Genomic DNA, 25,000 nt, shown 5'->3' with positions numbered 1-25,000 from the left:
CCCCAAAATAGTCTGCAGGAAAATCCCACGCCCCGTTTTCCTACCTATCGATCGTTCTTTATTTGGGATCGGAGGATACCGTCTCCAGCTCCGTTCTCAGGGGGAGAGAGAGAGAGAGAGAGAAAGAGAGAGGGAGAGACTTTTGGCTTCATGCAAGGAAAGCAGCAGAAGCCGCAGAAGTCTTTCTTTCTCTCCCCCAAACTCTGCCAGAAACGAGTCTTTTTTGCCGGCGCAGCCTCTTGGAGCAGGAGGCCTTGCAGGGTCCCAAAGACTCATTTCTGGCGGAGTTTGGGGGAGAGAAAGAAAGACTTTGGCTGCTTTCCTTGTGTGCAGTCAAAAGGAGAAGAAGAAAGAGGCAGAAAGTAGCAGCCCGGTGACCAGGCCCGGCACGTGGGATGCGTGGGGCAAGTTCCCCCTCCTCCCTTTCCCCCTCCCCTCACACAGCCTTGTGTTCCTACGCAGCCTGGATTAATTGCTTTGAAGGTGACATTTCTCTACGGACCACCAAAATTTTCTCACGGACAACAGGGGTCCCCGGCCCACTGGTTGGCGACCATTGGACTAGATGACCTCCAAGTTCCCTTCCAACTCTGTTATTCTATTCTATTCTGGCTGCTTTTGGCAATTTTTTTTGCGCCTGGAGGACAACCGTTGCAGGTGACATTTGCTGGATATATTTTATTTATGTATTTATTTTATTCAATTGATATGCCGCCCGTCTTCCTGTTGAGATCGGCGGGTAGGTCTGATTTTCGATTGAGGGAAACCGCAAAAGAGACTATCCAGCAAAGTCAAAATGATCACAGCTGAGTTTGTTCTCATTTTTGGTCCTATTATGAATGTTCTACAGAAGAAAAGTTTTGCATTGTCTATTTCATGCAGGTTTGTCCTCATTTAGCGACGGCCTCCCTTGAGCGACCGTTTGCCGTTACAAAGGGTGGTGAGAAAGGCGCTAATTGTAACCTGTCGTTGCATTGACGCCTTTTGCAGGCTCGTAAGGCAAAGGAAAGCTGAAGGAAGGTTGCACGAGAGCCGTCGTGGGTTCACTTAGCAACCGCTTCGCTTAATGACCAAGTGGCTGCTTCCCCGCCCTGGGGTCGCTAAAGGAACGTTCCCCTGCAAAGATTCGAGCAACTTGAAAGGCAATTAAAGTGATTACGGAAATAATGGAATGTGCAGAAATGAGTAGATTAACATTAGCAATTAGAGAACAAGAAGAAAAGGAGTATTATAAGATTAGGGATTTATTTTATGGGTGGTTAGAAAGTAAAGTAAGAAATTAAAGGATATTGTAATAATAATGATATACTATAACTGTTTATTTTTGAATAAGTTCTAACCGTGTTGGCAGGGGTGGGATTCAAATTTTTTAACAACCGGTTCTGTGGGCGTGGCTTAGGTGGTGGGTGTGGCTTGGTGGTCATGTGACTGGGTGGGTGTGGCTTGGTGGTCATGTGACTGGCTGGCTGTGGCCAACTCAACATCACTCACATCGAGGCACGCATCTCTTCGCCTGGCCTCTCATGACTGTGGGGATGCTGCAACAGTCGTAAGTGTGAAAAAGGGTCATAAGTCACTTTTTTCAGTGCCATTGTAACTTTGAATGGTCCCTCCACACAAGCAAAGTACCAGCAAAGGAGGGGAAAAAACTCCAGAGACGTTCGTGAGACAGGAAGTCTAGTCCTGCCAAGAATGTAATAAGGATTAACGGAGAGGCAGTTTCTGTAAGCGACACCAGAATGTTTCCTTCCTGCCTTCCTTACAGGATTAGCCCTGTAATTTCTTCTAACAACTGGTTCTCCCAACTGCTTAGAGTATTAGCAACTGGTTCTAGTGAATGAATAGGTGCGAACTGGTAGAATCCCACCCCTGCGTGTTGGCGAACCTATACCACTTCTGCTGCCACACGAGAATTTGCCTGGAAGCATTTATTGCGCATGTGAGCACTGATGCCACCCAACAGCAGATTGTCGGGTATCTGGTGCACATGTGCAGGGGGAGCAGGGGTGCGTGGGAGACATGCGCTCATGTGCAGAGATGCATGGCATGCGGGGATGCCATGTGCAGATGGATGGCGTGCAGCGGGGGAATCACACTTGCATGCGTAGATGCATGGCGCATGGCAGGGGGGGTCATGCGTGCATGCACCAGGGGTGTGGAGGGGCCCAGCACGCATTGCCTTCTGGGTGCTGGCATGCGAACATGAGCGCAATTATCAGCATGCGAGCCGAAAAAGTTTAGCCGCCACTGACTTATAACATGAATATAATTTTGTAAGAGTTGGGATTTGCTTTTAAGGATAGTTTGAAACTGAAATAAAAAAAAAACCTAAAGATAACGTAATAATAATATCAGATGATATATAATAGATAACAGATAATCAGAGTTGGAAGGGACCTTGTAGGTCATCTAGTCCAACCCCTGCCCAAGCAGGAGACCCTACACCATTTCTGACAAATGGCAGTCCAATCTCTTCTTGAAAGTCTCAAGGGATGAAGCTCCCACAACTTCTGAAGGCAACTTCTGTTCCATGGATTGATTGTTCTCACTGTCAGAAAATTCTTCCTTATTTCCAGGTTAAATTTCTTCTTGTTCAGTTTCCATCCATTGTTCTTTGTCTGGCCTTCAAGGGTGCCTTGGAAGATAGCTTAACCCCCTTTTTCCTCTCTGGGGCAGCCCCTCAAATATTGGAAGACCGCTATCATGTCTCCCCTGGTCCTTCTCTTCACCAGACTAGCCAGACCCAGTTCCTGCAATCGTTCGTTGTATGTTTTAGTCTCCAGTCCTCTCATCATCCTGGTTGCTCTTCTCTGCCCTCTTTCTAGAGCCTCAACCTCTTTTTTATAATGGATGCAGTAGTCTAGGTGTGGTCTTACTAAGGCTTTATAGTGTGATATATATATATACCTGACTTGATCTCATGATATAATGTTGATTAGAATATAATATTAAACTCAAGAAGAAATGCATACAAATATTGTGCATGCTGTATAACTGAAAGGAGGTTTTATTTGTGGTTTTTTGTTATAACGTAAAATGAAATTCAAAAAGAAAAGAAAAGAAAGGCAATTTAGAGAAAATATCTGAAACAAGAATTAACCCCAGGAAAGAGGCAGCAAGCTGACTGAAATCTCAATTGAATTGTTTTCTCACGCACACAAATGGCGCTTTGTCCATCTCACTTGTTTTGCACGTCGAAGGGGAATAAAATGGGGGCATTTCTCTTTTAGACTTCCCCTCTCTCTTCCCAGAATGGGTTGCACAGAGTCCAAGTTCAACATCCTCCCAGGAAAGGGAAAGCAGAGAGAGAACTCGAACTCGACTCTGGATGTCCGTTATACCACCGAACCCACCATCAAGCAAATGGTAAGTCTGATGTGCTTGGGTAAATCTGTGTACGCATGTCATGCCCCTGTTGGTGTCTGACTCGGAGGGAGAGGAGGAACAGCTGATAGGGAGTGGGAGTGTGGCTCCAGAGGTTGTGGAGGAAACTGGGGAAGGGCAGAGGCCAGCTGGGCAGTCAGAGGAAGACCCAGGCCCATCCCCTCTTCATCCTAGGGCACGCAGGGAGGAGCAGATAAGGGAGAAACATGAATGGTGTGGTCTACGGGGGAGGAAGGGGCCCTGATCCCCTTCCTGGGCTGCAGCTGTGAGGACTGTTTAAAAGGACAAACCGCGCATGGCCCAGTGCTGGAAGCAAAGCGTGAATTAATTCTAGTCTGTCAGTTCTTATCTAAGTTCTGACATCCTTCCCAGTGTGTGTATTTCAATATCTGTAGGTGTCTTCAAGCCCTTATCCTGCCTCGACTCACTATGCCTCAGTGTGGTTTGTGTTGTTTTTTTCTATTTATAATTTAGATGTATTTTGAGTTTGAATGGCACTTCTTTCTTTTCGCAACTGTTTGTGAGGGAGTTTTTTTTTCTCCAGTCAATGATCATTGGAGTTTTGAAGCCAAGTTGAAGGAATTAAAGGGGCTTCACCTGTTTTTGTGACTCTGTTGTTTGTGCATCCCACCCTGGGTCATCCACAGTGCATCTCGCTCCAGTACAGGAAGTCCGCAACAGCTAAACAATTGCAAGGAATTGACTTAACAAAAAAAATCACAAAATGATTGTCCCCGCAAAAAAGTGCTTTTGTTTCAAGACTTCCTTGTTTTTTCTTTGAAGAGGTTTTGCTTCTCCTCCGAGAAGCTTCCTCGGCTCTGAAACATGGCCCAAACTCTTTTAAAAACTTGTCTTGCTGAGCACCAAAACAATTTGGGCTCAAATTGTAGGCGTGAGTCAAGGACTATCCGTACTAGTTGCTTCTTTGACAGCACATTGTACGGATCAGCCAATCCCACAATCAAAAGGGGAATATTTTTTTTTTCCTGTCCTTGAGCACAAAAGTCCAGAAATGGTTTCCAGGTAGAAACAAAACTGGTGTCTGGTCCATCATTGTGTCCTACCATTTTGTTGGAAGTGAGGGTGGGATAAAAAAGCGGTGGAAGGAAGCTGGCTGGCATTTTTTTAGCTTGCTTTTTGCTTTTGCCGTAACTGCTTGGGAATTTGGGCGAGGGAGCGTCTTCGGAGACAGAACAAGCCGTTTCAGCCTGGTTTCAAGGCCGTCATGCCCTGAGAGTGAACCGTCATCTGCCTAGCACCCTAGCATTCTCAAAACAACTTTTCAGCATCACGGTGGCTACGGTGGACTGACTGGTCAGGAAGTTTGGGCTCAAAAGAATGGCCGTTTGCTTTGTGCAGGAATTTTTTCAGATTCAACCTTTTCCTCCTGCAATCACTTCCCTCTCGATCAAAGTTCTTTCGATTCGGACTAAGCGTTTTGCTTTCCTGAGGCAGTTCCTTTTTTTTTAATGAATATTTTTATTTTTATTTTATTCTTAATTAATAGGCCTCAGGCAATTCCTTTCAGATGGATATATTCTTTTTTGTTTCCCGTAGTGATCATCTTTGTGGTTCTAAGACAACTCCCATCTTATTCTTTGTCTTTGAAAAGGGCCAGGTTTTTGAGAAAGTGTCACTGGTGTAAGGAATAATAATTAAATCTTTGTTTGCATTCCAGGGCATCAAAGGATCACTGGCATAAGGAATAATAATTAAATCTTTGTTTGCATTCCAGGGCATCAAAGGATCTAAGCTCCAGGAGACAGATGGTATGTATCTCTCATTAGAGTGGAGAGTAGATTCCTGGGCTGTAAATATGGACAAAGGAGTGAAAATGGAGGCCAGGAGGAATAATTGAAGTTCTACCTGGAGGCACATAATCATGGATGCTTCCATTGCACCACAGTTACCATCTATGGCATTTTTTAGCGTTATCCTGTAGGCAACTCGGCTGGGTTCCAATCCTAGATTGTCCTGGAGAACATTGTCTTCTGAGAAGTTCATTGGTTGTTGCAAAGGTCCCCTTCTCTAAAGATGGTGGCCAGGATGACGTAATTGAATCCCTGTAGGCATCTAGGCTGGGTCCCAGTCCTAGGTCCTCCTAGAGAACATTGTCTTCTGAGTAGCCCATAAGTCTACCATTGTCACAGAGGTCCCTTCTGTAAAGATGGTGGCCAGGATGATGTAATTGAATTCCTGTAGGCATCTAGGCTGGGTTTCAATCTTAGATTGTCCTGGAGAACATTGTCTTCTGAGTAAGTCTACCGTTGTCCCAGAGGGCCCTTCTGTAAAGATGGTGGCCAGGATAATGTAATTGAATTCCTGTAGGTATCTAGGCTGGGTTTCAAACTTAGATTGTCCTGGAGAACATTGTCTTCTGAGTAAGTCTACCATTGTCACAGAGGTCCCTCTGTAAAGATGGTGGCCAGGATGATGTAATTGAATTCCTGTAGGTATCTAGGCTGGGTTTCAAACTTAGATTGTCCTGGAGAACATTGTCTTCTGAGTAAGTCTACCATTGTCCCAGAGGGCCCTTCTGTAAAGATGGTGGCCAGGATGATGTCATTGAATCCCTGTAGGCATCTAGGCTGGGTTCCAATCCTAGGTCCTCCTAGAGAACATTGTCTTCTGAGTAGCCCATAAGTCTATCATTGTCACAGAGGTCCCTTCTGTAAAGATGGTGGCCAGGATGATGTATTTGAATTCCTGTAGGTATCTAGGCTGGGTTCCAGTCCTACATGTTCCTGAAGAGCATTGTCTTCGTAGATGTCCATTGGTCTATCAGTGGCCCAGAAGTCCCTTTCTGTAAAGATAGTGGCCAGGATAATGTGACTGAAGCTTTACCTGGAAGTATATAAGTGTGTATGTGTGTGTGTGTGTGTGTGTGTGTGTGTGTGTGTGTTTCTGTCTCCACCCTAAACCTTTTCTTGTTTCCCTCTATCCCCCAGAATTGGAGGATTTCATTGTGTTGGCCTTGTACGACTACGAAGCCATTCACAGGGAGGACCTCAGTTTCCACAAAGGGGATCGTCTCAAGATTTTAGAGAAGTAAGTTGGAGGGGCCTCTGGAGGATGGAAGAGTTTATTGAGAAATGGTGCTCCATAGGCAGCCTCTGGGGGAATCCAGTTCATGGAATCTGATAAGAGAGAATATTCGCATCTCAGGGTTGAAATGTATTTATTTATTTGATTTGTCAATTGCTTACAAGATCATAAGTATAAACATAAGAATACAGGAAATAGGTACGAATACATGGGGACAATAGGACAGGGACGGAAGGCACGATGGTGCACTTATGCACGCCCCTAACAGACTTCTTAGGAATGGTTATTCTCTCCCTTTCCTCCCTCCATTCTCCTTCCTTCCTTCCTTCCTTCCTTCCTTCCTTCCTTCCTTCCTTCCTTCCTTCCTTCCTTCCTTCCTTCCTTCCTTCTTCCTTCCTTCCTTCCTTCCTTCCTTCCTTCCTTCCTTCCTTCCTTCCTTCCTTTGTTCCTTCTTTTTTATTTTATTTATTTATTTGATTTGTCAGTTGCTTACAAGGTATAAGTATAAACATGAGTAAGAATACAGGAAATAGGTACGAATAAATGGAGAGAATAGGACAGGGATGATAGGCACGATAGTGCACTTATGCACGCCCCTTTACAGACTTCTTAGGAATGCGTATTCTCTCCTTTCCTCCCTCCATTCTTCTCTCTCCTTCTTCCTTCCTTCTTTTCTTCCTTCTTTTATTTTTTATTTTATTTATTTATTTGAGTTGTCAATCGCTTACAGGATAATAGGTATAAGTATAAACATAAGAATACAGGAAATAGGTACGAATACATGGGGACAATAGGACAGGGACGGGAGGCACGATGGTGCACTTATGCACGCCCCTTACAGACCTCTTAGGAATGGGTATTCTCCCACCCCACTTAAATCACACTGGCTGGGGACTTCCGGTGGCAAGGCAAGGACGAACAGAGGTGCAGAAGCCGGTCGGTGGTTTCAGTTAATCTCTCTTTGCGGTTGGTGCGATCCTTTGAGGGTGCACAAGTCGCGGAGAGATTCGTGCCGGCGTGGGGGAGACTCGGGTTGCAGTGTGGGGAAGGCAACCCCCCCCTGCAGCGAAGAAGAACCCTCCAGAGCCCAACGAGCAAGAAACAGCCTCCTATCAATGGCGGCTCCGAAGTCCAGACTGCCACCGATGTAAAGAAGCGAGTGAGTGACAGTTTGCGAGATCATTGGGGAAGAGTGTGGCAGAGAAAATTAACGGCGGAGAGGAGGATTGGAATGCCATAGACTTTTATAAGGCTGTTACAAGTGTCTGTCCGGAGCCCTAAAAGAAAGCGGCCAAAAAGCGGATGCGAGGCAAGTGAAAGTGAAAGGGCTTGGCAGACAGAAGAGAGAGAGAGAGGACAATAATGAGTAAAAAGGGAAGTTTACGAGGTTGGGTGACTAGCGGTTGGAAGGTGCCTGGAAGGATTTGGACTATCTCATTTGATTTTTATTCTGAGAGACTTTATTAAAGCGGAGACGGGAAGAAGATCGGAGCTGACGGAACAGAGACAGTGTGGCGCCACAGGCGATATTTAGAAACCCTGAAGCCATCGTAACAATATAACTGATATAAACCACTTAACAGCCCTTTAGGGAGCATCCTGATCTAATTGAGGAGGTGGTTCTATCTGAAGAAAATCAGGAAAATTGAACTTAGGAACGCTAAGACAAAAAGTAAAAGTGGAAGCTTCCGAATGTGTGGAGATAGCGTGTAATTGCAGTCACTACTCAGCATTTTTTACCTCCCCACTTCCGGTGCGTTTGGAGTGAAAGCTCTCAAACTTAGAGACGGAAAGCTAAAAACTTACTTCAAAATTCCCTTTCCCCCCCTTTTTTACTCCCTTTTTTCTGTATACATTTGCTCAATTTTTTTTCCTTCTTTTTCCCTCATCATCTGGCGCTATGATGAACTATCCTTCCTTCTTTACTCTCTCTTTATAATGATTATAAATTTGCATATTGGGGAAAGGAAAATTGATTGTTGTAATTGATTGTTAAATAATTGAATTAATTGATTTAATTGATTTATTAATAATAGTGATAGTTATACTTTGATTAGATATATAGGGAAAATAGTAAGAACATTAAGTATTATTTAATTAATAAGTATAGGATTTTATGTATTAATATTATAATTTTATTGTGTGATCACAATTAATCCACTTGGGAACGAATGTAATACTGTTTGTGTTTAAGAATATTTAAAATAAGGTTAGATAAATACACATATTTATTTATAATATTTAAATATAGTTGGATTTGGAGATCTCTCTCTCTATATATATACATACATACATATACATATATATATGTATATGTATATATATATGTATATATATATATGTATTTACATGAGTTATGTATAGAGGCTGAGCATAGACCGTACAAAATTAAATATGTGATTTAGAATTTGGACTTAAAATAATACAGTGATAATATTTTTATATATAAGTACTTATACTCCAGTAACCAGTTAAGAGCACAACTATCCAGCAGATAGATAGATTAAGTAATTAGATACCGGTCAATCCTAATACAGAGATTCTATCACTGAATGTTAATTTGGGATAATATAATTAATATAGTACAACAACAGAAACAAATCTTACAAGAAATGACTTCCACAACTACTACAGCTCTGAAAACTGGAAGAAAGGTCACCCAGACCTTTAACAACTATGTCGGCAACAGCTTCACCCATGGCACAAAAAAACATAGAAGAAACATTACCAGTGGAGAAACAAGCTAACATCTCGAATGCCAACATCCAATCAATTTTGCTGACTTTACAGGAATCGATGATGAAGCTGCAAGAAACAATGATGAAAAACGTAATCTACGCCCCGGACGGAGATCAAAAAGAGTTTTTTAAGCATCTTTATGGAAAAATAGTAGGATTGGAAAAAAGAAATATTTGTATCATAGGAGACTTTAATTCTATTGCTGATTATCAAAAAGACCACAGTAACGGGGGGAAGAACAAAGGGGGGGAAATAGAGCTTCCCAAGATATGTATAGAAATGATGAAGGAGTTGAATTTGATTGATATATGGAGAAGATCACATCCCGAGAAAAAACAAATTACATTCTATTCAAATCCTCATCCAATATGAACACGAATTGATATGGCATGGATGAATGGGGAAATAGCAAATGAGATAAAAGGGACTGAAATTTTACCTAATGAATAGGCAGATCACAATCCAATTCAGATAATATGGAAGGGTAGGGAAAAACCCAAGAAAAGATGGACGTTAAATACTCAGTTAATAAGAGAAAAAGAATACACCAACAAACTCAAGGAGGAATTAAATTATTTCTTAAAGGAAAGAACGAAACAAAACATTTGGGATACAATGAAGGCAGTAATAAGAGGTATAACAATATCTTATAACGCCAAGAGGAATAAGGAAAAATACGCCCAGCAAAACAAATTACAACAAAAAATTAAGGAATTAGAAACTCAATTACAGAGTACCCCCAAAGGATTCAAAATTGCAAAATCAGATAATAATAACTAAACGTAAACTGAATTTAATTGAACAAGAGAGAATGATTATAAATTTGAATACAACTAGACAAACTTATTTTGAGCCTGCTAATAAGCCAGGGAGATGGCTATCATATAGACTAAAAAAAAGGAAAGAAAAGAGATTGATATACCAGCTAATAGATGGAAAGGGGGATATACAACAGGAGATAGAACAGAAAAAAGTAATTGCCCATAAGTATTTTGAAGAGTTATATAAAAAGAAAGAAGTTAACGAAGATAGAATAAGAAACTATTTAGATGAAGTGAAGGATAAAGCAATTGGGGAAGAAATGGAAGAATTATTAAACAAAGACATTACTTGGTTTGAATTGAAATCAGCAATAGAGAACCAGAAAAACAATAAATCCCCGGGACCAGATGGGATTCCAGGGGAGCTGTACAAGGAAATAGCAGAACAAATAGGACCTCTTATGGTGGAAATTTTTAATGATGTCTTATTGGCAGCCAGGATGCCGGACTCATTGATTTCGCTGATCCCGAAGGAGGATTCGGATCCCAGATATATACATAATTATAGGCCAATTTCACTATTAAATAGTGATTACAAAATATTCACTTCTATTATAGCAAGCAGACTAAAAAGAATGTTAAATAAGCATATATATGAAGATCAAAATGGATTTCTCCCGACCAGACAAATCAGGAACAACTTAAGAGTAGTACTAGATGTCTTAGAATTTTATGAAGGCCACCCTGAAAAACAAATTGCACTTATGTTTTTAGATGCAGAGAAGGCCTTCGATAATTTAAATTGGCAATTTTTAATCCAAAAAAATTATAATATGAATTTAGGCACCAAATTTGAAAATATTATAACAACCATTTATGATACACAACAGGCTAATATTGTAATAAACGGGGAATATACCTGCCCAATAAAAATAGAAAAAGGAGTCAGACAGGGCTGCCCACTCTCACCCCTGCTCTTCATATATTATCATTAGAAGCATTACTAATACGAATTAGACAGAACCCAGACATGAAAGGATTAAAGGTTAAGAAAGAAGAATATAAGTTGCAAGCGTTTGCGGATGATATGATTTGTTTCATTGAGGAACCAATAGAAAGAGGACACAAATTGATGAATGGATTAGAACAATTTGGAGCAGTAGCAGGACTTAAAATTAATAGGAAGAAAACAAAATTAAGGACTAAAAATTTAAGAGAAAAACAGAAGATAGAACTAGAAGAAGTTATGGGAATACAAGTGATAAAGAAAGTTAAATACTTAGGAATATGGTGGACAGCACATTGTAAGACACTTAAGGAAAATAATAAGTTGTGAAATGTATCTAATTCTGCCCTCCTTCCTCTCCAGGTCGGGAGAGTGGTGGCGAGCCAAGGCCCTTTCGACCAGCAAAGTGGGCTTCATCCCCAGCAATTATGTGGCCAAGATCAACTCCCTGGAGACGGAAGAGTAAGTTCTCAACTCTTGGCCTATCCAAGGGAGGGATCTTCTACCAAGAAGACGTGATCTTAGACGTGAACACGTGATTTTAGATCTCCCCCCTGATTTCAGCTCAGGACTGTAGAGATCCACGGTGTTAAATATTCATCGGCTTTCGTCCTTTTTGGGAGAGGCTCCTTAGCTCAGGAGAAGATGACACCCAAATTATATAGCTAAAAGTCTGTAGAGAATCTCCATCCTCCAGGTCGTGATTGTCCCAAAGGCGCTTTTTTCAAGAGACAATGGGACTTTCTGTTTTTTTCTTTGGAGGACGTTCCTCTTCTCATCCAAAAAGCTTCCTCAGCTCTGAGTGGATGGGTGGCGGGAAGGGAAGGATTTGTATTCCTTACAAGACAGCTGGTCGTTTGCATCCTTTTAGAGCGTCGTTGAGGCCACTTGGAGGTTTGAACCCAATTCGAATGGTGTGGGAGTAGGAACGGATTTCCAGAGGGGGGAAAAAAATTGCAGACTACGGAAACCACCTGCACTATTCAGGTGACCCTTAGGACGCAGATGAACCTCCAAGTGGCCTCAACAACCCTCTAAAAGGATGCAAATGACCAGCTATCTGCAAGGAGCATAAATCTTTCCCTTTCCCACCATCCAGTCAGAGCTGAAGAAGCTTCTGGGATGAGGAGCGAAACCTCTTCAAAAGAAAGAAACAGAAAGTCCAGTTGCCTCTTGAAAAAAAAGGATCTTTGGGTCATATCTTCTCTTGATTTCTAATAAAGAGAAGTTTCTTCCCCGACTGTCTTCTTTTAATTGTAAGAATGCAACCCTCACATAAGCAGCTTCGTAGCCTCCAGTCTCCATCGCTCGTTTATTACAATACAGGTAGTTCTCGATTTACGACCATTCATTTTCATCACCATTTTAAAGTTATAACGGCAAAGTGGGGAAAAAAATGACTTATGACCATTTTTCACACTTGTGTCAGTTGCAGCATCTTCGTGGTTGGTCACGTGATCCAAATTCAAATGCTTGGCAACTGACTCACATTTATGACGGTTGCAATGTCCGCGGGAGTGTCGTGTGATCCCCTTTTTGCGACCTTTTGGCAAGATGAGTCCATGTGGGAAGCCACTTAACAACCCTCTTACTCACTTAATGACTGCAGTGATTCAGTTAACGAATGAAAGGTCGAAAAAGGGGACACAATTCACTCAATGACTGTCTCGCTTAGCAACAGAAAGGTTGGGCTCAATTGTGGTCATACGTTGACGACGATATGTAGAGTGTCAGGATTCCGGCAGTGACCCCCATTTAAATCACGAGTCTCGAGCCAAACTTCCAAAACTTCAAAAGGATTTTTGGAAAATTAAACTGTCCGGCACTGCCTGGGTGTAGCCAACTCTGAGACACATAATTCACAGTCACCCTTGACCCTGGTTTTCCCCCCTGGGTGTATCATAATTCATATTCTCCAATGGGCTACCTCCGTAGCCCAGAGTCATGCATCATGCTCTGCAGTTAGAATTTTGCACGGCAGAAACTTCAGTCACCTAGTTACTATCTTTGAAAACATTTATGGAATGCACTTTCAGTTTGCAAGCTGCCATGTTGCTCCCCCTCCCTTTCTGTTGGCCACTCTAAAAAGACCAAAGAATTATTTTATGAGTTGACACAGTACAATGTTGCCTAACCTTTTCGTGCTCCTTTGCCAAAAATTGTGCGCATGCTTGCACGCTCGCGCTCGTGTGCCAGCACCCAGAAGGCAATGCGTGCCCCCACTTGCCCCCTATGCCTGCGCACGCAATCCCCACCTACCCACCTACCCCTGCCGCCCCCTTACCTGCACTGCGCCTCACAGCTGATTTTCGGCTGGTTTGAGGCCTTTTTCAGCCTCCCAGAGGCTCGAGGAAGGCTTCTGCAGCCTTTGCAGGCCGAAAACTAGGCCCGTTTCATCACTTCTGGTATTTTCGGAAAAACAGGAAGTGACGAAATGGGCCTAGTTTGCAGCCTGCAAAACCTGCAGAAGCCTGCAGAAGCCTTCCTCAAGCCTCTGGGAGGCCGAAAAAGGCCTCAAACCAGCTGAAAATCAGCTGTGAGGTGCACGCATGCGCAGTGAGGTAAGTTTGCCTGCAGCTCACATGCTGGCACAAATGTCTCTGTGTGCCACCTGTGGCATGCAAGCCATAGGTTTGCCATCATGGACATAGAGCATGCTTTTAAAAGTTTTTCCAATGATTTTTTTTGTTTCCTGCCAGGAGGAAAACTTGGGGAGGCAGTGTTTGAGAAAGAGTTTTATGCAAGATTTGGTGCTAATTGTTCCTTCCTTGTTCACCTTAGATGGTTCCTGACAGGCATGAGCCGGAAGGATGCTGAGCGTTACTTATTGGCTCCAGGAAATTTTATTGGCTCGTTCATGATCCGAGACAGTGAAACAAGCAAAGGTAGATGATTAAAGCAGTGGTGGGATTCAGTTATTTTTACTACTGGCTCTGTGGGCGTGGCTTGGTAGGCGTGGCAGGGGAAGGATATTGCAAAATCCCCATTCCCTCCCCACCCCACTGACCTGCTTTCCAGTTCTGTTCTCCTATGCAGGGCAAATTATTATTAGTATTAGTATTACAATATATATTACATATTGTACAATATACAATATTACAATCTTCAAACTTGGCAACTTTAAGACTTGTGGACTTCAACTCCCAGAATCCCTGAGCTAACATGGCTGGAGGAGGAATTCTGGGAGTTGAAGTCCAGCCAGTCTTTAATTTCAAGTTTGAAGAGCCTACTCAAGTCCCCCGTCTCAAACAACCTCCACCAATATGTGGGTCATCCGCATCAACATCCCCAGATAGGGGGGGGGGGTTTTTTGTTTGTTGGTTTTTTTTTTGGGTTTTTGGTTTTTTTTTTGGTTTTGGTTGTTTTTATTTCACTCCTGCCTTCCGGGACCGGGGGTGTTGTGGGGTTAGTTGCCTTCTTAAAATTCTCGGTTTTTAAGGCCCTGCTCTAACCATTGATAGTCTATTCTGATTGATTGATAGATCTCTTTTCCAAGGCAGTGGAGGGTGGATATAGATCCACTCTCTTATGCAAGAGAGATCTACGATTCAGATCCAGCTGTTCCTGCCTGGTGTCTTTCAGCTGTACAGATAGTCCTTGACTTACAACAGTTCATTCAGTGCCTGTTTAAAGTTTCAACAGCGTTGAATAAAGTGACTGACGATTGTTTTCCTCACTTAATGGCCATTGGGGCATCACCACATGATCAAAATGTGGACTGTTAGCAACTGGCTCATGTTTTATGATGATCGCAGGGGGTCCCGTTTAAAAACATGTCTGATCCTGTTTTAAGACCTTCTGACAAGCCAAATCAACGAGGAACTCAGATTCACTGAATAACCAGGTTACTCACTGAACACCTGCAGCAGTGGCTCACTTAACAACTGTGGCAAGGAAGGTCGTAAAACGGGGGCAAAACTCACTCAACAACTTGTCTCGTTTAGCAACCAACATTTTGGGCTCAGTTGTGGTCATAGGAATAGAATGAGATGGAAGGGACCTTGGAGGTCTTCTAGTCCAGCCCCCAGCTCAAGCAGGAGAACCTATGCCCGTGATGGCGAACCTATGGCACGCGTGTCACAGGTGGCACACAGAGCCATTTGTGTGGGCAGGCGAGACCTAGCCAAACTTACCTGCACTGCTCATAAGTGCACCTCCCAGATGATTTTTGGCCTGTTTGATGCCATTTTCGGCCTCTTAGAGGCTCAAGGGAAGCCTCTGCAGCTTCAGGAGGCCGAAAAACAGGCCTTCTGGAAATACCGGAACTGGCAAAACAGGCCCGTTTTTCGGCCTCCTGAGGCTGCAGAGGCTTCCCTTGAGCCCTCGGGAGAGCGAAAATGGCCTCCCCCGGGCTCCAGAGGCTGAAAATGGGCACTTCCAGTATTTCCAGAAGGCCTGTTTTTCAGCCTCCCAAGGCTTCAGAGGCTTCCCTTGAGACTCTGGGAGGGTGAAAACGGCCTCAAATGGCCCCAAAATTGTCTGGGAGGCACGTGCATGCACAGTGCAGGTAAGGGGCTGGGGATGGCGCATGCGCAGGGGGGCTGGGGCGCATTGCATTGTGGGTGTTGGCACACGCACTTTCAGCACACCACAACAGAAAGGTTTGCCATCACTGACCCGTGTCATTTCAAAGTCGCAGGGCTGTGCTTATTGAATCAGGGCGCATAAATGTTGGAAGGAGTGACACTTTGTTTCTGTCCACAGGGTACTTCCCTTTTGAGAGGTAGATAAAAATAATTGACCTCGCGTCTCGTTTCTCTTTCTCTCTGTCCTGGTTCCAGGGAGTTACTCCCTCTCCGTCCGAGACTTTGATTCCCAAAACAAAATGGACGTGGTGAAACACTACAAGATTCGAACCCTGGACAACGGGGGCTTCTATATCTCTACCCGGACCAACTTCAGCACTCTGCAGGAACTGGTCAGCCATTACAAAGGTGAGCCTGCAAATCTGGCAGCCACTGAGACATTTTCTACATGAGGGGCGGAGGGAACATGTGTATGTCAATCCATTTGTCAACTCGTAAAGCATTCCTGGCCTGGTCTTGAGTTGCCATAGGCAGGAGCAAGGAGAACTGATGGAGCAGCTCGGTTGCTATGACCAGAAGCACACCAGGTTACTAGAGCCAGCCGGAGAGGCGTGTTTTCTACCGCCTGCAAAAGTGCTTTGTTGGAGAATGTGATTTATGACACACCCTGGGAGGAAACGGGAAACAGGGTCATGGGTGGGCCGTAAATTGTGTAGGACAGAGCCGACTGCACTTGGGGAAAATGCCGACATGTTGCTCCTAATAAATAATTGGATTTTTTTTTTTTGAAACTTGGCTGGAGGCTCATGAAATAATTAGAGCATCCGTTGGAACCCTGACACTGTTGGCTCTAGAGTTTAAAAATCAACCCTTTTTGACCGAGGAGGAACTGGGGTCGGAAGAGAGCAATATGGCCTCTTGGCAAGGGTGTGTGGGAATGGCCTTGGGAGACAGGAGGAAGAGCTGCAGACCAGGCAGCGATTGGATAAGACAGGGGTCTCCAGAATGGGCCACTTTAAGACTGGCGGACTTCAATTCCCAGAATTCCCCAGCCACAATGCGAGTAAACTTTAAGGTGGGTAGACTTCAACTCCCAGAATTCCCTAGCCAGCGCATCTTAAAGTCCTCCCCCCCACCCCATCTTAAAGTTTATTAGCATGCTGGCTGAGGAATTCTGGGAATTGTTCTACAAGTCTTTAAATGGCCAAGTTTGGAGACCCCCTGAGATAAGAGGCTGCTGAGCTCACGGCAGGAAAGGGTCAACACCTGAGAAATGAGCCTGCCTCGTTTCTTGGGGTGTAAAAGTGACAAGGCAAATCTCGTTCTCTCTTTTGTTTTTGTTTTTCTCTCTCTCTCTCCTTCGCTCTCTTTTCTCTCTCTCTCTCCTTCGCTCTCTTTTCTCTTTTTTTCTCTCCCACTTTCTCTCCTGTGTGTCTCTTGTTCTTTCTTTGTTCCTCTCTTTCTCTTTCTCTTTTCCTCTCTCTCTGTTCCTCTCTCTTTCTCTCTGTGTCACTTTCTCTCTGTTTTTCTCTTTTCTCTTTTTCTCCCTCCTCTCTCTCTCTCTCTCCCTCGCTCTCTTTCCTTTTTTTTCCTCTCCCACTTTCTCTCCTGTGTGTCTCTCATTCTTTCTCTTACTCTCTTTTTCTCTCTCTCTTTCTCTAGTTCCTCTCTCTTTCTTTCATTTTCTGTCTGCTTTTTATCTTTTTCTCTCTCTCCTCTCCCTCACTCCCTCGCTCTCTTTTCTCTTTTTTTCTCTCTCCCATTTTCTCCCTCTCTGTGCCTCTCGCTCTTCCTCTGTTCTTCTCTCTTTCTGTCTCACTTTCTGTGTTTTCCTCTTTACCCTTTCTCTCCCTTCTTTCTCTCTCTCTCTCTCTCCATCCCTTCCTCTCTCTTTCTCTCTCTCTTTCTATATATCTCTCTCTCATTTCTGGGCATGCCCTTTGACTTGGCTATCTCCCAGTGAATGTCAACTCCCAGCATGTGAATACATTTTCATGTGGGTGGATTTTAAGATTCACTGACTGGGGGATTCTGGGAGTTGAAGTCCACCCATCTTAAAGGGGCCAAGGTTGAGAAACACAAGTCTAGAAAAATGTCATCCCCGGTCCTGCAATCTCCTCTCTTCCAGGAAAAGCCGATGGATTATGTCAGAAGCTGACTCACCCCTGCGTGTTGCCCAAGCCCGAAAAACCCTGGGAGAAGGATGCCTGGGAAATCCCCAGGAGCTCCCTAAAAATGGAGAGGAAGTTGGGGGCCGGACAGTTTGGAGAAGTCTGGATGGGTAAGGTCATTGAAGGCCCACCTTCTCGGCTAGGCCATTTTGATTTTTGAATGTCTCCTTTTGGATTGCAAAGGCTACCCGCTTAAAACCCCCAGTATCATTCCCAGGGGAGATCTTTCTCATTCATTCACTCATTCCTTCACTCATTCAATCAATCAATCAATCAATTGATTCAAGTTACATGGCTACCCATTTCAAATGGAAGACCAAGTACAGTCCTTGATGTCTCTGAGCTTGGTGATTTTCTTGTAGATATTTCATGAAGAGGAGGAGGGAGGAAGAGGGGGAAGAGGAGGAGGAGGAGGAGGAGGAGGAAGAGAACTGTGGGGTTCTTGGTACTCTCTGAGCTTGGTTATTCACCCTCTCGTTCTGCTCTAGGGTCAGGTTAAGACCAGATTGCAAATCTGTCCTTCAAAAACCAGAGGTGGGGAACTATGGACCCTTTATGACTTGTGGACTTCCACTCCCAGAATTCCTGAGCCAGCGTGGCAGCATGGCTGTTGTGTTGACGAGGCAGTCGAGTTGTTTGATCGTGAACAACCGAATCATGATGAACTTTATTGGAGTCTAGTCTTGCATTTATACACATTTTTAGTTATCCTCCATCACTGGTTAACTTTGGTTACTGCTTAACTTTCGTTACTGTTTAGCACAGGAATCCATACAATTAATGATCTCTAGTTAAAGTCTCACCTATGTTGACTTCCTCTCTCTAATCCTCCTTTAGATTAGTGACTTTGTTTGCCTGAGTTGTATTTGCTTGGAAACATTCTTTATCTGAGGTTTGCCACCCGAGATTGGAACATTCCTGCAATTACAACTCTACACATGGCTGGTTCAGGAATTCTGGGAGTTGTGGACTTCAACTCCCAGAATTCCTGAGGCAGCCATGTCGGCCATGGCCCCTTTATGACTTATGGACTTCCGTAAGTGTTAAAGGGGCCATAGCCGGCATGCCTGCCTCAGGAATTCTGGGAGATGAAGTCCAGAAGTCATGAAGGGGCCCTTGTTCCCTACACGTATTCTAAAACATGGCTTTCCCTCTTCCACAGCCACCTATAACGCCCACACCAAAGTGGCTGTGAAGACCATGAAGCCAGGCAGCATGACGGTGAAGGCCTTCCTGGAAGAGGCCAACATCATGAAGACCCTGCAGCATGACAAGCTGGTCAGACTCCACGCGGTGGTAACCAAGGAAGAACCCATTTTCATCATCACCGAATTCATGGAGAAAGGTGAGAGCCAGCATTCCTCATCATGACCTAACTTTGAATGGTCACTATATGAATGGTTGTAACTTGAGGACTACTTGTAGAATAGAATTAGAATTAGAATTGAAAGGGAAGGGAAGGGAGCAGAATAGAATAGAATAGAATAGAATAGAATAGAATAGAATAGAATAGAATAGAATAGAATAGAATAGAATAATAGATTTCCTGAAGATGGCATTTAATTTCACTGTAGTGCAATGACAATAAAGTAAACTAAAGAATATAGAATAGAATAGCATAACAGAATAGAAGAACAGAACAGAATATAGAATAGAATAGGATAGGATAGGATAGGATAGGATAGGATAGAATAGAATAGAATAGAATATAGAATAATAGATTTCCTGAAGATGGCATTTAATTTCATTGTAGTGCAATGACAATAAAGTAAACTAAAGAATATAGATTAAAATAGAATAGAATAGCATAATAGAATAGAATAACAGAACAGAATATAGAATAGAATAGAATAGAATAGAATAGAATAGAATAGAATATAGAATAACAGAATAGATTTCCTAAAGATGGCATTTAATTTCGTTGTACGAGGTGCAATGACAATAAAGTAAACTAAAATAAATATAGAACAGAATACAATAGAATAGAATAGCATAATCGAATAGAATAACACAATAGAATAGAATAACAGAACAGAATATAGAATAGAACAGATATTTTTTAATGGCCAGGTGTGACTGGCCACACAAGGAATTTGTCTCCAGTGCGGAAGCTCTCACCGCACATAAAGATATAAGTGATAAATCATGATCATCATAAACACGTTCATCATGAATCAATACTTAGTGATAGCCATAGATTACTCAATAAGCAATCAATATAAATATATAAATATAAATATAAATCATACGAAGATACTAAATAAAACAGTATAAAGTTATAGTCATAAGAAGATAAGAAGATAGGTAGTAGGAAAGATGAGAAGAAGAATAGTAATACAGCCTTAGTAAATAGTTCAACAGCATTGTGGGAATTAGTTGTTTAGAGCTTTCCTTGTGGAAAGCAGGGAAAAAGAGACAGACACTTCCACTATTTCCAAGTTGGACACTGTTAGGAATGTAAGTCACCTAACAGGTATTTGGGTTAGAAATATATAAACCAGGATAAACATTTTAAAACTGTATCTTTAAGAAAATGCAAAACTGTAATTAGGTGTGGTTTCTCAAACGGCCATAAGATGGAACCAGAAACCTGGTTGGTCTTAGTCTTTGTCTCAGAAGAGCGTGTGAGTGGGTTTCTGTTTCCTTCTGTTGGAGAGTATTGCCGTTCCTCCATTTTTCCTAATTGACTGATATTCCTGGATTTGAAGTAAGTCTGTTACTGAACTGTTTTTGACACTGGACTTTATTACTGGATTACCCCTGGATTGAAAAACTGACTGATTTACCTGTGAATGACTTTGGATTGCTTGTCTGGACTTTGCTTAACGTTTCTGGAAGTAAAAACCTACATTTACTGTACAGTGTATCTGTGTGCTGTATGTGTATTATTCCAACGCTACTCTCAAATACATCTCCCTGTACGCGCTCATTCTCCTAATGGGGAATTACCTCAACAGACACTCATTCCTGGGAACCTTTTCTGACAGCCCCAGTAAGCTTAGACTCCTCGAAAAGAGAAATTTTTTTGCGGGGTGAAGGGGGTCCCAGAAATGTTCTCCTTGCCTTAACAGGATCTCCTCTTTCTCCCCAGGCAGTTTGCTGGATTTCTTAAAAAGTGAAGAAGGCAAGGAACAGCCCTTCCCCAAGCTGATCGACTTCTCTGCCCAGGTGAGTGTTCGGAATAACAGAATAATATTCAACGGGCGCCTGAAAGTCATCTAGTCCACCCCCCTGCTGAAGCAGGAGACCCTGTGCCATTCAACGCAGGCACACCCCCACCAACACCGATCATCAAGGCTCACTGCAGTATTTATTTATTTAATCGGAGCATACCGAAGGAATTTCCTTCCAGAAAATTAGGGGGGTGGGGGAAACGGACTCCTAAAGTCAAAAAAAAAGAATCATATTGATATATTTTAGCCAAGGAGGAGAAAAATTATACAATCACACATATGCATAGGTAATAGAGGATGTAAGCGTAGATGACTGTGGAGGATGCTTTGCCACACGTCCACCATATATGACAGGATGTGCCCGTTTCTTTCATTACATTTCCAACATGTTTTTTAAACACTTTAGCTAACCTGACTGGTTATCTATAAAACATTTTATACCCATTTTCTTCATACTGAATTTTGATCACATCACCAACGGGGAGAATGCAACGGCCACCTGTGGCTTTTTTTTTCAGTGTCGTTGCAACTTCAGTCACTAAATGAATCCTCCTAAGTCAAGGACTGCCTGCAAAGGACTATTGTAAAATCAGTCCTAATGAAGGTGGGTTTTTGGGTGTTCCTTCCCCCGCCCCCTTTAATGGAGGTGTCTCTCGTGGTTGCAGGTGTCCGAAGGCATGGCTTTCATCGAGAAACGGAACTACATCCATCGTGACCTCAGAGCTGCGAACATTTTGGTGTCAGCCCTCCTGGTGTGCAAGATTGCGGACTTTGGCCTGGCCCGAGTGATAGACGACAATGAATACACTGCACGGGAAGGTACAAAGCCAACACAACCCTGGCATGCCTATTTTTATGGAGAATGTGGATTAATTACACTTTAACACCAATTTATGCCTTAGTAAGGCCACGCTGAGAGTACCATATCCAGTTTTGGTCACCGCACTAGAAAAAAGATGTTGAGGCTCTAGAAAAAGTGCAGAGAAGAGCAACCAGGATGATGAGGGGATTGGAGGCTAAAACATATGAAGAACGATTGCAGGACCTGGGCCTGGCTAGTCTAGGGAAGAGAAGGACCAGGGGAGACAGGAGAGCATCTTCCAGTATTTGAGGGGCTGCCCCAGAGAGGAGGAAGGGGTCAAGCTATTTTCCAAGGCCCCTGAATGCCAGACAAGGAATAATGGATGGAAACTGAACAAGGAGAGATTCAACCTGGAAATAAGGAGAAACTTTCTGACAGGGAGAACAATCAATCAGTGGAACAGAAGTTGCCTTCAGAAATTGTGGGAACTTCATCACTAGAAGCTTTCAAGAAGAGACTGGACTGCCATCTGTCAGAAATGGTGTAGGGTCTCCCGCTTGGGCGGGGGGTTGGACTAGATGACCTACAAGGTCCCTTCCAACTCTGTTAATCTGAATCTATCTAAGATGATCAAAGAAGGTTTGGAGACTAAAACATATGTTGGATGGTTGCAGGAACTGGGCCTGGTTAGTCTAGTGAAGAGAAGGACTAGGGGAGACATGATAGTGGTCTTCCAATATTTGAGGGGCTGCCACAGAGAGGAGGAGGAAGGGGTCAAGCTATTTTCCAAGGCCCCTGAAGGCCAGACAAAGAATAATGGATGGAAACTGAACAAGGAGAGATTCAACCTGGAAATAAGGAGAAACTTTCTGACAGAACAATCAACCGATAGAACAGAAGTTTCCTTCAGAAGTTGTGGAAGCTTCATCCCTGGAGGCTTTCAAGAAGAGACTGGACTCCCACCTGTCAGAAATGATGTAGGGTCTCCTGCTTGGGTGGGGGAGAGTTGGACTAGATGACCACCAAGCTCCCTTCCAACTCTGTTAATCTAATCTAATCAACCCTCCCCAATCAGAGAGGCGGGAGATGGTCTTGGGGCCTCTGGAGGGTGGGACTGAGTGTCCAGCATTTGGGTCTGTGGGAGGTGGGATATGCAGGAGGTGGTAAAAAAAAAACCAAGATGGCAGCCACCAGATGCTATCAAAGTTTTGTCCTTCACCCTGCCTGGAGGATTTTAAGAAGAGACTGGACAGCCATTTGTCTAGCAGGGGGTTGGACTAGAAGACCTCCAAGGTGCCTTCCAGCTCTGTTCTTTGGATATTCTGCCCAGCTAAATATGGAGAAAGTGAAGATTTTTACAAGTAAAGGAAAATCACTTTTTCATGCAGGCATTTTATTTTTTAAGATTTGATGATTCATCTTCCTTTCTCCATCCCTCACCCCCTCAATGGGTCGAGGAGAAAAATGCCACGCAGGATCAGGAGAATCAGGGAACATATCCGGCACATCTCCCTCTCCCTATTTTTCCCCACTACAACCCTGTGAAGTGGCCTGGTCTGAGAAAAAGTGGCCCAAAGTCACCCAGCTGGCTTTCTATCTAACGCACAACTAGAACTTACTGACTCTTGGTGATTGGGCCAAAGACACCCAGCTGTATTTCGTGCTTAAAACAGGATTAGAACTCACCGTCTCTTGGTGATTGGCCGAAAGTCACCCAGCCAGACTTCATGCCTAAGGTGGGACTAGAACTCCCAGTCTCCTGGTGATTCGCCCTATGTCACCCAGTCAGCTTTTGTGCCTAAGACAGGACTAGAACTCTCTGTCTCCATCTTTGCCAGCTTCCGTTTTCAGGCTAAATCTAACTATGTTGGTTTGGACTTTTTTGGCAGGCGCCAAGTTCCCCATCAAGTGGACCGCTCCCGAAGCGATCAATTATGGGTCCTTCACCATAAAGTCCGATGTGTGGTCCTTTGGGATCTTGCTGATGGAGATCATCACCTATGGGCAGACTCCGTATCCAGGTGTGTAGCCGGAAAGGTTGTTCCCCACTACCCCACCCCGGTGTAGGAAACGCTTAAGATGGCTTCTCTGCTTTTGTTTAACCCAGCATTTAATACTCCAATCGCCCCCTTTATGGATTACATATTCACTTGTAGGCAGCCCCTTTGCAGTTAGCCCTCGAACTTACAACCATGTTTCATAACGTACGTACGTTAAGTGAGTCACAACGTGCCCATTTTTAAAAAAAACTTCTTTTGTGGCAGGTCGCTAAGAGAATGTAGTGATCACTAAGCTAACACCATGGTCATTAAATGAACCCGTTTTAGCCAATGGGCATATTTTGCCAGCAGCTGGAAATAATTGCCCATTTGGGGCAAGAAACGTTACAAAGGGTTAGTCCTGTGACCACTGTCAGGATTCCAGCAATCGCCCGAATGAAATCATGATTCTCGAGCCAAACTTCAAAAAGCTTTAAAGGATTCATTAGAGGTGACATACTGGCCCTGACCTGCATGAAGCTGACTTGCTGCAAAGGACAGCAAGAAGCAAGAAGACTCAAAAAATTATATCCTTGATTATAACAATGCACATTTTGTCCCTTGGAGAGGAAGCAGGTGGCAAAACACACCTTGCAACACAATGTACAAAGGCTGGCTTTTGAGGGGTAATGCCGCAACACACATTTCCCCATTTTTCTAAGTTGGTTTAGGCACGCACACATTGCGATCCTCGTGTGCAAGGCGGGAAGCCCCTCCCAAAATTGTGATCAATGTTTAGGGTTTGAACGGGGGAAAAAAAAGGCGATTTGTGGGAGGATCTTTTCGCACACCAAGTGGACACAGCACCATAGCATGTCAAAGGACACACATTATTGCAACACGCAACATATCCACAACAACACGCTAATGCTGTGGGCCAATACTTCCGGCATTTGCAAGGTGATGGTTGCCATGTAAATATGGCTATAATACTTTAATAATGCTTGCTCTTCTCATTCTCATTTCAAAACGAGGTCTCGGACTCTCTAAAGCAAGACTCTTCAATCTTGGCAAGTTTAAGACTTGTGGACTTCAACTCCAAGAATCTCTGAGCTACCATGACTGGAGGAGTTGTCAAGTTTGAAGAGCCCTGATCTATCTATCTCCATCTCTGTCTGTCTGTCTGTCAATCATCTATCTATCTATCTATCTATCTATCTATCTATCTATCTATCTATCTATCTATCTATCTATCTATCTATCTACCTATCTATCTATCTATCTATCTATCTATCTATCTATCTATCTATCTATACCTATCTATCTATCATGTATCTATCTATCAATCAATGATCTATCATCTATCTATCTATCATCTATCATGTATCTATCTATCAATCAATCATCTATCTAT

At 43.3% G+C, this 25,000-nt stretch overlaps 1 protein-coding gene across 1 annotated transcript in view; it reads left to right on the top strand.

Moving 5' to 3' along the window:
• HCK (HCK proto-oncogene, Src family tyrosine kinase) overlaps positions 1 to 25,000 on the top strand; it is a 45,583-nt gene that overhangs the window by 17,451 nt on the left and 3,132 nt on the right. Inside the window, exons 3-13 of the mRNA XM_087928750.1 lie at positions 3,252 to 3,366; positions 5,120 to 5,153; positions 6,333 to 6,432; positions 11,299 to 11,397; positions 13,717 to 13,820; positions 15,717 to 15,869; positions 17,590 to 17,742; positions 18,795 to 18,977; positions 20,724 to 20,800; positions 21,471 to 21,624; positions 23,497 to 23,628. Coding sequence (XP_087784876.1) covers positions 3,252 to 3,366; positions 5,120 to 5,153; positions 6,333 to 6,432; positions 11,299 to 11,397; positions 13,717 to 13,820; positions 15,717 to 15,869; positions 17,590 to 17,742; positions 18,795 to 18,977; positions 20,724 to 20,800; positions 21,471 to 21,624; positions 23,497 to 23,628 — 1,304 coding nt within the window. The remainder of the gene's footprint in view (positions 1 to 3,251; positions 3,367 to 5,119; positions 5,154 to 6,332; positions 6,433 to 11,298; positions 11,398 to 13,716; positions 13,821 to 15,716; positions 15,870 to 17,589; positions 17,743 to 18,794; positions 18,978 to 20,723; positions 20,801 to 21,470; positions 21,625 to 23,496; positions 23,629 to 25,000) is intronic.

Source organism: Pseudonaja textilis, chromosome 3 (assembly GCF_049901715.1).
Source record: "Pseudonaja textilis isolate UNSWEBS1 chromosome 3, rPseTex1.2, whole genome shotgun sequence".
In the NCBI taxonomy this organism is placed as follows: Eukaryota; Metazoa; Chordata; class Lepidosauria; order Squamata; family Elapidae; genus Pseudonaja; species Pseudonaja textilis.
Note: the sequence above shows the minus strand (reverse complement) of the source record. Positions and strands in the feature narration are given on the sequence as shown.